Source organism: Microtus pennsylvanicus, chromosome 5, assembly GCF_037038515.1.
Source record: "Microtus pennsylvanicus isolate mMicPen1 chromosome 5, mMicPen1.hap1, whole genome shotgun sequence".
Classification (NCBI taxonomy): Eukaryota; Metazoa; Chordata; class Mammalia; order Rodentia; family Cricetidae; genus Microtus; species Microtus pennsylvanicus.
Window position 1 is genome coordinate 42,872,158 of NC_134583.1, and position 14,256 is coordinate 42,886,413.

Below are 14,256 nucleotides of genomic sequence, written 5' to 3' on the forward strand. Positions count from 1 at the left end.
GAAGCAGAGGCAGGTGGATCTCTGGGACTTTGAGGCCAGCTTGGTGTACAGAGCGAGTTCTAGGACAGCCAGAGTTACATAGTGAGACCCTGTCTCAAAAGAAAGGAAAAGAGGGCTGGAGAGATGCTGAAGAGCACTGGCTGCTCTTCCAGAGGTCCTGAGTTCAATTCCCAGCAACCACATGGAAGCTCACAACCATCTGTAATGAGATCTGGCACCTTCTTCTGGCCTGCAGGCATACATACAGAGCACTCATACACATGAAATATAAATTTAAAAAAGGAAAAAAGAAAGAAAGAGAGAGAAAAAAAAAAAGAAAAGGCATCCCATAAAGCCAAAGTCCCAAGCTGCTGGAAAGTCACACTTCCCAGACATCCCCGGGTCACCTGGCAGGCATTCCTCAGTTCCGAACCTCTGCTTCACTCCAGGATGTAAAACATGTGACTCAGTGGCCCCTGTGACTCTTGTTCCTCCTCCTGTAGCAACCCACACGTGGGCCTGCTGCTCCCCACCTCTCCCTCTTCTTGGCTCCCCCACCACACTCTGTCTTGCTGTACACCCCAAGATGCCTTAAATGTGTGTCTTCGTGTCTGTTGCTGTGAAGAGACACCATGACCACAGCAGCTCTTAGAAAAGAATGCATTTAACTGAACTCCAGTGGTTAATCCTTTAGCATCATAACAGGGAACATGGAAGTACACATGCAAACATGGTGCTGGGGAAGCAGCTAGGAGTTCTACGTTCTGATCCTTAAGTGGAGAGAGAGAGAGTGTGGGCCATGCATGGGCATTTGAAACCTCAAACCCCACCCCCACACATATTTCCTTCAACAAGGCCATACCTACTAATCCACTAATCCTTGTAATCCTTTCAAACAGTTTCACTCCCCAGAGACTAAGTATTCAAATATGTGAGCCTATGGGGCCTTTCTCATTCAAACCCCGACAGTACACAACCCCACCCCACCTCCAGCTCCTTCCACCTCCTTCCTGAGGCCAGTTTGCTGTCCATCACTTCAAGGACTCTTCTGAGGGTTCCACAAAGAGCACTCCAGTATTTTACCATTTCCCACTTTATTCCTGAAGTTGCCATCAAGAAGAGGGGAAGACTGAGGTCCGGTCCAGATGACAGAATGCGGCTGTGTCCTAGCTGCTTCTCTATCTTCTGACCGCGGAGGGGCCTCACTGCATCCCATCCACAACAACAGCAGAGCCGGGTCCATGTTTTAGGTCTTGCCATTTGCATCCCGGCACACCACACTAAGTATACCAACTCTATTTGGATTCCTTGGTTTGGAAGTGACAGAAATCCAACTTGAACTAGATTAAACGTAGATAAGAATGTGTAAGGTAATAAAATCCAATCACTGGCTAGACAACTAATCTGAAGAAAGAGTAAAGATGTCTCAGGAAGGGCCAGGGGCTTAGCACGGAAAGGGGGTTGCAGTCACCAAGTCTCCTGACCTGAATTTGATCCACAGGGATCTTCATTGTAGAAGAAGAAAATGGACTCCCAAAGGCGTCTTGTGAAACACACACACAAGATGTCATATGTCTTTAACACCAAAAGTCAGGAGGCAGAAACAGGCAGTTGATCTCTGCTGATTGAGGCCAGCCTGGACTATATAGTGAGTTCTAAGCCTGCCAGAGCTACATGAGACCTCTCAAAATCAATAAATAAGTAATATTATTTTATTTTCTAAAGTCATTTAACAATAACCGGTGGGGAAGAGCTTTGTTGACCCACCTTTGGTCGAGGCCCGCACTTGGACCAGTTCTGACTGAGGCAGGATTATAGAAACACGTGTGTCCTGGTAACCATATGGTTCTCAGTTCCCGAGGGGAAGGGTTGCCAGGACGACCGATTCCTGTCTACTACAGCAGCCCTGTGGGATGCTTGGTAGGAGCTAAGGGCTGAATGTGAACTGTCCCCAGTGGGTCCTGGAAAGGATGTGGGTCTAGTTGGAGGAAATGGGTCACCAGAGCATGGCTCTGAAGGTTTCACCCGGTCTCTGGTCCTGTCCTCACTTTCTGTCTCCAAACATCTCTTCCACACACCCACGATTGCCATGATAGTCTGCCTCAACACGAGACCAAGCTCAGAGAGTCCAGGTCTATGGACTGGACTCTCTGAGGCCATGAATGAAAATAAATTATTTTGTCCTGAAGTTTTCTGTCTGGTCACAGGCAACAATAAAAATAACTAATAGAATAGAATAAAACTCTTCGCTTTTTTTCTATAGCCCCCTTTTTGTTTTTTGCTTCTTTGGGGGGTTTTTGGTGTTTTTCCCCCCTTTGGTTTTTTTTTCAAGACAGGGCTTTGTCGTTTTGGAACCTGTCCTGGAACTTGCTCTGTAGCCCAGGCTGTCCTCAGACTCACAGAGATCCACCTGCTTCTGTCTCCCAAAGGCTGAGTTAAAAGCATGCCCCATCACCGCCCATCCTTATAGCCCCTTTCTAAGCAACTACAGAGCTTATCTGTTTTATTCAGACAGGTGTCTTAGTGTTCTACTGCTGTGAAGAGACGCCATGACCACAGCAACTCTTAGAAAAGAAAGCATTGGCCAGGTGGTGGTGTTGCACGCCTCTAATCCCAGCACTCAGGAGGCAGAGGCAGGCGGATCTCTGTGAATTTGAGGTCAGCCTGGTCTACAAGAGCTAGTTCCAGGACAGGCTCCAAAGCTACAGAGAAACCCTGTCTCAAAAAAACAAAGCAAGAGCCGGGCGATGGTGGCGCACGCCTTTAATCCCAGCACTCGGGAGGCAGAGGCAGGCAGATCTCTGTGAGTTCGAGACCAGCCTGGTCTACAAAGCTAGTTCCAGCACAGGCTCCAAAGCCACAGAGAAACCCTGTCTCGAAAAACCCAAAAAATAAAAAAATTTAAAAAAATTTAAAAAATAAAAATAAAATAAAACAAAGCAAGAAAGCATTTAGCTGGGCATGATGGTGCACTCCTTTGGTTCCAGGACTCAGACCGCAGGCAGATCCCTGAGTTTGAGGCTTGAGACCAGCCTAGTCAAAAGAGCAAGTTCCAGGACAGCCAAAAACAAAAACAAAAATAAAACAAAACAAAACAAAAAAAGCAGGCAGCAGGAAGAGAGAAACTCAGCTTGGAATGGGCTTTTTGAAACCTCAAAGCCCACCCCTAGTGACACACTTTCTCCAACAAGGTCATACCTCCTAATGGTTTCAACTAGTGCCACTCCCTGAATTACTACCCAATGGAAGCCATTCTCATCCAAACCAGTACAACTGGGACGTCACTCACACAAGGTCTAACTGGGCTTGAGTATTCTTCAGAGATCACGCCTGCTCAGGGTGATATGGTCTGAGACTAGACAGAGACATTTGACTCCACTTAGCTTCTAATTGTAAGTGGATAATGAAGCTCCTGAGGTCATTACCTCCAAGGAGAGAAGATCTGTTGTAGTAGCAGGAAGGACCACCATGCAGGTGATACTCAGACCCAGGAGATTAGTGATTGCTTGCAGGCTGCCCTGCTCGGTGTGGCCAACGGCGGGCAGAGATCTCCAGGACAGTGGTTTTTCTCAGCCACTCTGGTAGCTCTCCTGCTGCCCAGCGTCAGTGGATACATTAGCACAGAACAGGGTGGGGCCACAGCGCACACTGTACCAGGCGACTCCTCCCCTAACCTCGATCTCTGCCGGAGAAGACTGGCTGACTCTCAGGACCGTGGTGGTGGTGTGGAAGAAGCTAATTTCATCAACATGTGCTACATACCAGACACTATTCGTGACGGCAATCATTGGTTGTCAACTTGATTACATCTGAAGTGAATGAAAACCAAGGAGCTGATTACTTCCATGAGGGATTTTTCTCAACTAAAGTGTTTGGGGTGGGAAAACCCACCTCCAATCCAGATCTTTTGGAGGTGGGAAGATCCCCCTCTAATCTGAGCCATATACGTTCTGGTAGTGGGCTACAAAAAGGACGTGGGCCGGGCGGTGGTGGCGCACGCCTTTAATCCCAGCACGCGGGAGGCAGAGGCAGGCGGATCTCTGTGAGTTCGAGACCAGCCTGGTCTACAGAGCTAGTTCCAGGACAGGCTCCAAAACCACAGAGAAACCCAGTCTCGAAAAACCAAAAAAAAAAAAAAAAAAAAAAAAAAAAAAGGACATGGAAAAAGGAAGCTTTCATTGTTTTGCCTGCTTGCCCTCACTCTCAGTGACAAGTTTGTTCCTTAACTGGCATTACAGCCTGCTTCTTTAGGATTCCAGTGAACACCAAAGACCAGCTGAGACATCCAGACTTGGGGACAGAACAACTGCTAAATTCTTGGGCTGTCCATTGGTAGATGGCCATTGTTAGACTAGCTGGACCACAGCCTGTGAGTAGCTCTAATACCCCCACAAATAAATACAGAATAAATATATATTCCAACACTATATATTTTAATATTTCATCTAATCAAAATAAAGCAGCTCACAGGTGAGAAAGCCAAGGTACAGAGAGGTTGAGTACCTCACCCTGTCACTCAGCAGACAGCAGCAGGGCAGAGCTGTACCTAGCCATTGGAAGCTAGTATTGGCCACCAGTCATTAAACTGCAGACATCACGTTCACAAGGAGAGTCCTCACAGCGTGCACGACAGCACTTGGGGCCAGAGCAGCTTTAGTTCTCCCACAAGGGCACACGTGGGGTGGGATACCCTCAGTTAGAACGAGCCCCCCACCCCAGACTCCTAATCACCAGCCACTCTCTTAGCTCTCCCCTTCCAGGAATCTTATTCTCTCTCTCTCTCTCTCTCTCTCTCTCTCTCTCTCTCTCTCTCTCTCTCTCTCTCTCTCTCACACACACACACACACACACTCTCTCTGGCCCTTACTCTCCCACAGCCTGTCTTTCAAAGCCCCTCTATGTCCACTGTCTCACCACAACAGTGGACAAGGTTCAGAGCACTTTCTCAGGTTATTTCTCAGCTCCTAAGCCAGCAAGCAGCCAGTGGCTGCCAGGAAAAAGAGAACACAGCTGTCCAGCATTGAGGCACAAGGAGGCCAGGTCCTCATCTGAGGACTCCATAGTGTACATTCCACAATGATATCCCTACTATGTCATTACTCTTGATTGTGCTAGAATTCCAACTAAAACTAGCATTGCAGGTGGGCGAGATGGTTAGGGGGGTCGCTGCTTTTCCAGAGGACCTGGGTTTGATTTCTGGTACCCACAGGGTAACTCCCAGCTACCTGTAGCTCCAGTTCTGGGAAATTTGATGTCCCTTCTGTCCTCCAAGACACATATGGTACACAGACATACATGCCGACAAAGCACCCATACACACACAACAAAAAAACTTAGAAGGGCTGGAGAGATGGCTCAGAGGTTAAGAGCAATGCCTGCTCTTCCAAAGGTCCTGAGTTCAATTCCCAGCAACCACATGGTGGCTCACAACCATCTGTAATGAGGTCTGGTGTCCTCTTCTGGCCTGCAGGCATACATACAGACAGAATATTGTATACATAATAAATAAATAAATATTTTTAAAAAACTTAGAAAATTAGCCAAACTTGTAAAAAAAAAAGTATTGCAGAACAGAGGTGGGGTTATCATCAGCCCCAGGACCACACTGTAGAAGTCATGTACTGCACGGTGGCCTCTGAGACACCTGGAGTCAGGACCTTCAACAGCACTGGGCCTCTCAGACCCTCACATCTTTGTCCTGCAAGCTGTAGGGGACACAGTTCTGCACTAAAGCCGCAGTCTGTGCTGGGCGGTGGTGGCGCACCCCTTTAATCCCAGTGCTCAGAGTTCAAGGTTTACAGAGAGAGTTCCAGGTCAGCCAGGACTACACAGAGAAACCCTGTCTTAGAAAAACAAAAACAACCCACACTTTGCTGTGAACACTTCAATATGGTGAGCTGAGCAATCAATGGAAGAGAGGTCCTATAGGATACAGCAGAGACACCCAAAGATGACTTGGAAAAGCCAGCAAGGTCCAAGGTGAGCCCGTGGGTAAATAATATGAGGCTTGAGTACTGAGACAAGCAGGGGAAAAGCATCTCTGAACAAAACAGTTAGTGTGTGTATGGTGCTATAAAGAAAAGAAAAATAAAAGGAGGTGGAGCCCTGGTACCCAGGACATGGTGGGCCAGTGTGAGAACTTGAGTTTGATCATGAGAAGCCGTGGAAGGACAGAAGACAAGGGCCCTGTCCCATTGTAACTCCTTGAGCCCCTGGATATATAGATAGGTCCAAGTGAGGGTACAGCACACACACCAGTGAGGAGAACTTGTGGAAGCAGTCAAACTGTCGGATCTCAGTCTCTACAATCTAAAATGTAACGAGAAGCACAGAGAAGAATAAGGTTTAAGGGCTGGAGAGATGGCTCAGTGGTTAAGAGCACTGCCTGCTCTTCAAAGTTTCTGAGTTCAATTCCCAGCAACCACATGGTGGCTCACAACCATCTGTAAGGAGGTCTGGTGCCCTCTTCTGGCCTGCAGACATACACACAGACAGAATATTGTATACATGATAAATAAATAAATATTAAAAAAAAATAAGGGTTAGTGAGGATGGAGAGGAACTGGAGCCCTTGGAACTCTTGGTGTGGATGTAAATGGCACAGCAGTTCCTTAAAAAGTGAAAACCCTGCCACGACCAGAGAGAGGGCTCAGTGCTCATGAGCACTGGCTGCTCTTGCAGAGGACCCAAGTTTGGTTCCCAGACCCACACAGTCAGTCACAATCATCTGTAAGTCCAGTTCCAGGAGATCCGATGCCCTCTTCTGAACCCCACAGGCACCCACACTCACACACAGACGTGCATGCACTGCATAAAACTCATGAAGGCACACGCATACACACATAAAAATAAATAAGCCAGGCGGTGGTGGTGCATGCTTTAATCCCAGCACTCGGAAGGCAGAGGCAGGCGGATCTCTGTGAATTTGAGATCAGCCTGGTCTACAAGAGCTAGTTCCAGGACAGGCTCCAAAGCTACAGAGAAACTATGTCTTGAAAAACCAATACTAATAATAATAATAAATATTTAAGATAAAATAGAAAATCGAAAGCAGGGCCTTTAACCCCAGTACTTGGGAGGCAGAGGCAGGCGGATCTCTGTGAGCTCAAGGCCTGCACAACATAGTGAGACACTGATTTAAATGGAAAAAAAAGTGAGTTGGAGAGATGGCACAGATGCGATGCACATAAATACATGTAGGCAAAACAGTCACACATGAAGTAAAACTAATAAATCTGCTGGGCAGTGGTGGTGCACATCTTTAATTCCCAGCACTCAGGAGGCAGAGGCAAGTGGATCTCTGTGAGTTCAAGGCTAGCTTGAGCTATTTCCAGGACAGTCAAGGTTACACAAAGAAACCCTGTCTCAGATAAATAAATAAATCATGTGTGTGCGTGTGTGTGTGTGTACTTTTCAGTGATTTATTTTTATTTTATGTGCACTGATGCTTTACCTGCATAAATGTCTCTCTGGGGGTGGCAGATCTTCCTAAACTGGAGTTACAGACAGTCGTGAGCTATCGTGTACGTGCTGAGAATTGAGCTTGGGTCCTTTGGAAGAGCAGCCAAATGTTGCTTAATGGCTGAGTCATCTCTCCAGTCCCAAAATAAATAAAATAAAATAAATAAATCTTTTTAAAATGGAAATCAGAGCATTCCAAAGTTATATATCTACATGCCCACATTCATATCAGCATTATGGCAACTAAAGCAGACTCCACGTACCCATGAGTGGATAGGTAAGGAAACCAATCCGACATATGCACACAGATGAACCTTGAGAACATGCTTAGTGAAATAAGCCTGACACATGAGGTAAATAGTGTGCGATTCCATTTTATAAGATTGAGTGTTTTTTTCTTTTTTAAAAAAAATATTTATTTATTTATTTTATTAGGTATACAATATTCTGTCTGTGTGTATGCCTGCAGGCTAGAAGAGGGCACCAGACCTCATTACAGATGGTTGTAAGCCACCATGTGGTTGCTGGGAATTGAACTCAGGACCTTTGGAAGAGCAGGCAATGGTCTTAACCACTGAGCCATCTCTCCAGCCCAAGACTGAGTGTTTATATTACAGAGCTGCTGCTGCACATGAAGTCCAGCCCTCAGGTGCTTGTCCAGTGTTGACAGCACCGTGGCCTCCATCTCCAGCCCCTCCCATAAAGCTGAGCACGGTAGTGCATGCATGTAATACCTGGTACAGAACAAGGGTCAGGAGAATCAGACATTCAAGGTCATCCTTAGCTACACGGGGAGTTCAAGGTCACCTGGGATACAGGAGACCCCATCTCAAAAACTTACACAGAGAGACAGACATCAGACGGTATTTACCAGAAGATGGGGTTAGAGTATTATTGCTTCATATGTGGAGTTTGTATTTTACAAAGTTATGGAAATAAACATGGCACTGACACTGTGTTGTCCAACATAATGAATAACAACACGGAACTATACAATTACAGAGTTATGACAGTAAAATTGGTGTTTATGCATGCAACCAACCAAAAATGGGGGGAAATGGCTTGTGAAAACACCCCCAAAACTCCTGACAGAGTACTTACAGGAACCGAGGGGTGTGTCAAGCAAAGAAGGTAGACTGGGGAGGGGAATGACCTGGGGGTTGTGGTCCCCACTTGATGACAAGGACATGATACTCTTTCTGGCTTCTCCTTGGGTCTCAGACTTTCCATCAGCAAGACCTAGTGTAGAAACCTGGCCACCGGGGGCTGGGGACTACGGAGGAGAGGTTCAATTCGTTCTTCAGGAGAGCCAGAAAGGCAGAAGGGGGTTTCTACGCATCCTCCAGGTAAAAATGCTGAATGTGTTCCCTTACCCCACAGCCTGGGGTGGGGGTAAAAATCCCGGGAGGATCATCCTACCTGGCTTTCCAGAAGAAAAGGGCCTCTGAAGGGGAGAGACAGCAAAGGACAGGAAGGGTTCATTACCATATTCAAAACACACACACACACATACACACACATACACACACATACACACACGCGCGCGCGAAGTCACACAAGTTATTGGGGAAGACAACGAAGCTGAGGAAACAGGGAAGGGAGGAGTGGGGCAGCCCTCAGGACAATCAGGGAGACCTCGACCCTGCCCCTTCCTCCCCTTATGCCGCCCCCTCAACAGCCTCCACCACAAAGTCTTGGCCGCCTTCTGCTCTGGTTCACAAACCCCAGCTCTCCACTCATGAGCCTCTGTTCCGCTGGTCTGTTTCTGGTCTTGTAACTCTAAGACCATCCTGCGTGTGGCCTCACTATGATTGTCCCTCAGCCTTCTCCGGCGCTCCAGCACAATCCTGGTTGCAGTCCACATCCATGTTCTTCCGTGTCCCTCTGTCTCCATGCCTGTCTTTCTCCATCCTGCTGGCCTCTCTGCTTGTCTCCCTCTCCACCACCGCCTTTCTCTCCTCTGCGTTTTATCCTTGTCTCAATCTATATATCCCTCTTTCTCTGTCCCCACCACAGGGTCTGTCCCCTTTTCTTTCGGTCTCCTCTCCATACCCACGTCCCCTTCCTGTCCCTATCCCAGGTTCTATCACTTGTCTCTTTCTCGTCCTTGCCTCCATCCCCCGCCCCCCTCACTCCAGGGCAGCCTCTGCAGTCCTCGCAGGGATAGGACCTAGCTGGGGGCGGGGCTGAGGGGCCAGATAGGAATAATTTGGTTATCGGAGAGAATTGAATTAACTTCTTCACACCAGCACCGCGGAGTCTGCCTCCCTAGCTTCCACGGGGCCGCAGGTGGGAGGCCCAGGGACGAGGTCGGGACCCTCCTGCTGGGCATGATGTGTCTGGGCCAGATTGGGGTAGGATAAGGGACTCTCGGGATGGGGTCCCGCGCAGCCCCGCCTGCTCCTCGGGAGCCCTAAGAGGGAGACAGGAGCCCTTTAGGGTGGAGGGGCCCGGGGCGGCCCGGGGCGGGGTCTGGGCCGCTGAGGCCCCGCCCCGCGGAGTTCGCCCCGCCCCGCCCCCTCCTCGGGGTCCTGCGCGTTAAAAGGCGCGCGGGCTGGCCACACTGCACTTGCGTTGCACCCGGGCAGAGTGCGGGCTGCGACGGGGCGGGCGGACTCTCGGGTGCTCAGAGCGGGTCTCAGGTCCTCTGCGCCTGGAGCTCGAGTCCCCCATTCCGAACTCCACCAAACCCGGGACCCCGACCCCAACCCGGCCGGCCCGGCCCCCGCCCCCGCCCCCTCGGGCCAATGGACTACTCCTACCTCAATTCGTACGACTCGTGCGTGGCGGCCATGGAGGCGTCCGCCTACGGCGACTTCGGCGCCTGCAGCCAGCCTGGCGGCTTCCAATACAGTCCCCTGCGGCCTGCCTTCCCCGCCGCGGGGCCACCTTGCCCCGCGCTCGGCTCCTCCAACTGTGCGCTTGGCGCCCTACGCGACCACCAGCCAGCGCCCTACTCGGCAGGTGAGCGCAGTCCCGTCCCAACCCTACCTCCAAATCCCACGGAACTCCCACTCCCTGCCCTGCTCTGCAAGTGAATGTGACTGTACCCACAAGCCGCCCCCTACCATGCCCCTGGCTGGACCCTCCAATGTACTTTGAGAACCCCAGTAATAGGAGTTTCTTCTTGGCAGGGATGAGCTGCACCCTCTTGTCCCCTTTTCTCCATGCCAAATCCCTACCCTGTGCTTTTCGAATCAAAGAAACAGGTCCAGTCCTAGGTCTTTCGTTAGGCCCTCCCTTTCCCATCTACAAAGGCGACCACCGAACCTCTCCATACCCCATATCCTCGTATCCTCGGAATGGACTTGAAGCTCAGTCCGGTCAACTCTCATCCTTGCCACCTATGTCCTAGATTATGCCACCCTCAGCAAAGATCCCTGCTGCAGCTGAGCTGTATAGATGGGGCCCTTTCTAGAGCCCTTAGACCTGTCCTGCTTGGGCCCAAATCTACGGCACCACCAAAAACCGGTTCCCAAAGGCACAGAAAAGAAAGGAGCCTCTATCATTGAGCCACTTTCCTTTCTACGTTCCCCCGAACCTAGACTAGCTACAGCCCAACAAAACCCAGGGGCAGATCCTCCACCTTCATTCAAGTCCTTTGATCCAAGCAAGTCCCTGTCCCAACCCTCAACATCGCTTAGCCTTTCAGGCATCCCTAGCCCTTCTGTCAAGAGTCTCAGCCTGCCCCACCCGGTTCCTCATCCCTTATCTCTTGGCCTCCTGGGAAGATCATGGAACCCAAAAGGAGGACTGTGGCTTGATGGGAAAATAAGTACTTGAATTTAGGGAAATAGGAGCCAAAAATGGGGGTGGGAAGATTCCTGGACTGGACAAGGATGGGGATTGCAGAAATGGGAACAGGAAATAGGGAGATAGACTCCCGAGAAAGGGATTTGTGAGACTGTGGGTGGGAGAAAGTGGAGAGAAACGGATAGGAGAGAAATGGGCGCACAGAGTTGGGAGACAGATAAGAACCAGATGGTGGGAACACGAATTATGGAGGAGAGGGAGCAAAAGAGTTGGAAAAAGAGATAAGCTGGAGGGAGATAAAAGTGGAGTGTTGGAGACAAGGGTTTGGAAGATGAGACAAAGAAGGTGATTGAGGAACCCCAAGAAAAATATGGAGACTTAAACCAGAAATTTGGAGATGGTATCTGCATGGGGTACAGGGGCTAGGATAGGATTTAGAGGAGATGGGACACAGAGAAGGCGACTGGGTGGGATAAAGGGGGCAAGGAAAATAGAACAATTTGGATAGGAGGGAATAAGAAAACAGTGACCCAGAAGGGGAAAGTTGAAGAGAGATTCAGATGGAGGAAGATGAAGATGAAAAAGAGGAGGAGAAGAATGACGATCCAGGGATGAGAGGCAGAACTGAGGAAATAAAGATTAGGAAGGAGAGAGACGGAAACAGTACACAGCAGAGGCAGCGGTGGCGTAGACCCAGCAGAAGCGTCTCAAGGCCCAGGACTGGATAGCAGCGAGACTTTGGTGCTGATGAGATCTAGCAGACATAGCCGGCTCATGTGATCAGAGAACAGAGCCTGAAGTCCCGTAGGGAGGGTGCCAGAGGAGAAACACCACCGTGGAGGTGGGAGGGCTTGGCAGAAGGTGGAGGGGATATGGACATTGAACCCTTGATTGGGGTTTCTGGCTTGTTTCAGGGAACGCTTAAGCCCCAGGTCTCCCAAATGATTCGCATTTTGGACACTTTGGCTGGAGACTGTTGAGGACCAAATAGCCAAGAGAGAGGGGTTGTATGCGATTTCCACTAGGGCAGGATACAGGATCTGGGGGACTGAGATCAGCTTCTCACGCACTCCCTTTTATTGCCCCGCCCCTGCCTTCCTCGCACGCACCCCCGCAGTGCCCTACAAGTTCTTCCCGGAGCCGTCGGGCCTGCATGAGAAACGCAAGCAGCGGCGTATCCGCACAACGTTCACGAGTGCGCAGCTCAAGGAGTTGGAGCGCGTCTTCGCCGAGACCCACTACCCCGACATTTACACACGCGAGGAACTGGCGCTCAAGATCGACCTCACTGAGGCTCGCGTGCAGGTGCGTGGATGCACACAGGTGCTGTGCACGCGTTTGCTAGAGGAGGGTACAGCTTGCAAGCCAAGACAGTTCAGGAGAAGCAGCGGGTCGGGACTTGAGCTCTCAAAGACCGGAATTGGGTAGCTTCAATTTGCTTCCTACATTTTCGCGTGTCCCGTCCCATCCCAACCCGTCTCGTACCACCACCACCACCCCGCTAAATCGGAGGTTGAGAATTTTTACTCTGAAGCCAGGAAGCAAGGCGACCGGGTTGACAGGGTACTGACGGTAGACGGTAGGATCAGGCCAATCAGTACTTCTAGATGACGGACCCAGCATCTCAATTTGGACTCCTGAGTCAGTAAAGTTTAAGTTTGGGGCGGCTGCAGGGAGGACAAGAGAGGCCTGGGTATGCAAATTCCAACTGGCCCTTTTTGACATCGGCACCTTGTACAAAAGGCTCCCTAGGGCCCCGACCCACTCTTCACTATCATAGAATGCTCCAGGTGAATGCCCAGCTTCCTAAAAAGTATGCCTAGGGTCATAAGACTGACAGCAGAGTCCCCTCCAGGAGACCAAAATACAAGGAGGTAGAGGGGTCTTCTGGTGAGCAGATCGTAAGACAAAAACCTAAGGGCCTGGAGGAAGGGACTCCAGAAGCCGGAAGAAAGGACCGGGCGGCGACGGAGTGGTGGAGGGCGGGGCGGAAGGCTGTGGACCTCCGACTGGTTGTGATCCGAGACCGATCCTTTCTGGACCGCGGTCTTATAGGCGCCTAGCGGCCCGGGGGCTGAAGTGCTCCCTATGTCCATCCTCTGGGTTTGATTGGCCCCTGTGCCCACAGGTCTGGTTCCAGAACCGCCGGGCCAAGTTCCGCAAACAGGAGCGTGCGGCTAGCGCCAAAGGCGCGGCGGGAGCGACAGGAGCCAAAAAGGGCGAAGCGCGCTGCTCTTCTGAGGACGACGACTCCAAGGAGTCCACGTGCAGTCCCACGCCCGACAGCACCGCGTCGTTGCCGCCGCCGCCCGCACCCAGTCTGGCCAGCCCGCGTCTGAGCCCCAGCCCTCTACCCGCCGCGCTGGGCTCCGGGCCCGGGCCCCAGCCACTCAAGGGGGCGTTGTGGGCGGGGGTAGGGGGCGGCGGGGGTGGCGGGCCCGGCGCGGGAGCAGCAGAGCTGCTTAAGGCTTGGCAGCCAGCGGAGCCCGGCCCCGGGCCCTTTTCTGGAGTTCTGTCTTCTTTTCACCGAAAGCCCGGCCCCACCCTGAAGACAAACCTCTTCTAGCCGCGGGCGTTTGGAGGCACCCAGCCTGCCCCAAGAGACACCCCTACCCTACTGGACCCGACAGTCCCTCCCTATCCCGGCCGCCTGCCTGGAAAACTCCCAGTCGTCCCCACTTTCCAGTGGCTGATGCCTAGATGTGGCCTCCCTTTCGTTGTAAAACAAGCCAGGGTCACTCGTCCTTACCCACCAACACCCAGCGGAGGAGTACCCACACAGGGATCCCCCCTTCCAGGGCGCCCAGAAGCCCTTTCTTGCTTGGCTTTCTTCGGAACCGGGATCAAATTACTCCTGTCCCTCATACAGTGCCCAATCTTAACGGATCTTAAAAAGCCCAATTGGCAGTTCCTACTTTCCAGCTACCTGGGCCAGCCACTCCTTAAAAGAAGCAACCTGAAGGGTCCCACTGCCACTTTCCTAAGGAGTCACCTCCCATCCCTAGCCAGTCTGGTGCAGAGGATAGACACACAGGAGAAGGGCTGTCCAGGAATGGAACAAAG

General features: G+C 50.9%; 1 protein-coding gene across 3 annotated transcripts; it reads left to right on the plus strand.

The window, feature by feature from the left end:
• The first annotated feature begins 10,184 nt into the window (after positions 1-10,184).
• On the plus strand, positions 10,185-13,807 carry Phox2a (paired like homeobox 2A). 3 transcript variants are annotated; one of them, XM_075971638.1, is made up of 3 exons: positions 10,185-10,404; positions 12,311-12,498; positions 13,322-13,807. In XM_075971638.1, exons 1-3 carry the CDS (start codon positions 10,188-10,190, stop codon positions 13,757-13,759), a joined length of 843 nt encoding a protein of 280 aa, XP_075827753.1. In that variant the 5' UTR covers positions 10,185-10,187; the 3' UTR covers positions 13,760-13,807. The 3 variants fall into 3 exon arrangements, with proteins under 3 accessions (XP_075827753.1, XP_075827751.1, XP_075827752.1); XM_075971636.1 differs by having other exon boundaries at positions 10,188-10,404; positions 12,311-12,502; positions 13,257-13,807; XM_075971637.1 differs by having other exon boundaries at positions 10,188-10,404; positions 13,274-13,807.
• Positions 13,808-14,256: the final 449 nt, after the last annotated feature.

What these genes read in the sequence shown, in the direction of transcription:
- Phox2a (XM_075971636.1), top strand. Translation starts at nt 10,188, where the DNA reads ATGGACTACTCCTACCTCAATTCGTACGACTCGTGCGTGGCGGCCATG. An exon ending in GCCAGCGCCCTACTCGGCAG is followed by an intron (nt 10,405 to 12,310) that starts GTGAGCGCAGTC and finishes GCACCCCCGCAG; the next exon opens with TGCCCTACAAGTTCTTCCCG. An exon ending in TGAGGCTCGCGTGCAGGTGC is followed by an intron (nt 12,503 to 13,256) that starts GTGGATGCACAC and finishes ATAGGCGCCTAG; the next exon opens with CGGCCCGGGGGCTGAAGTGC.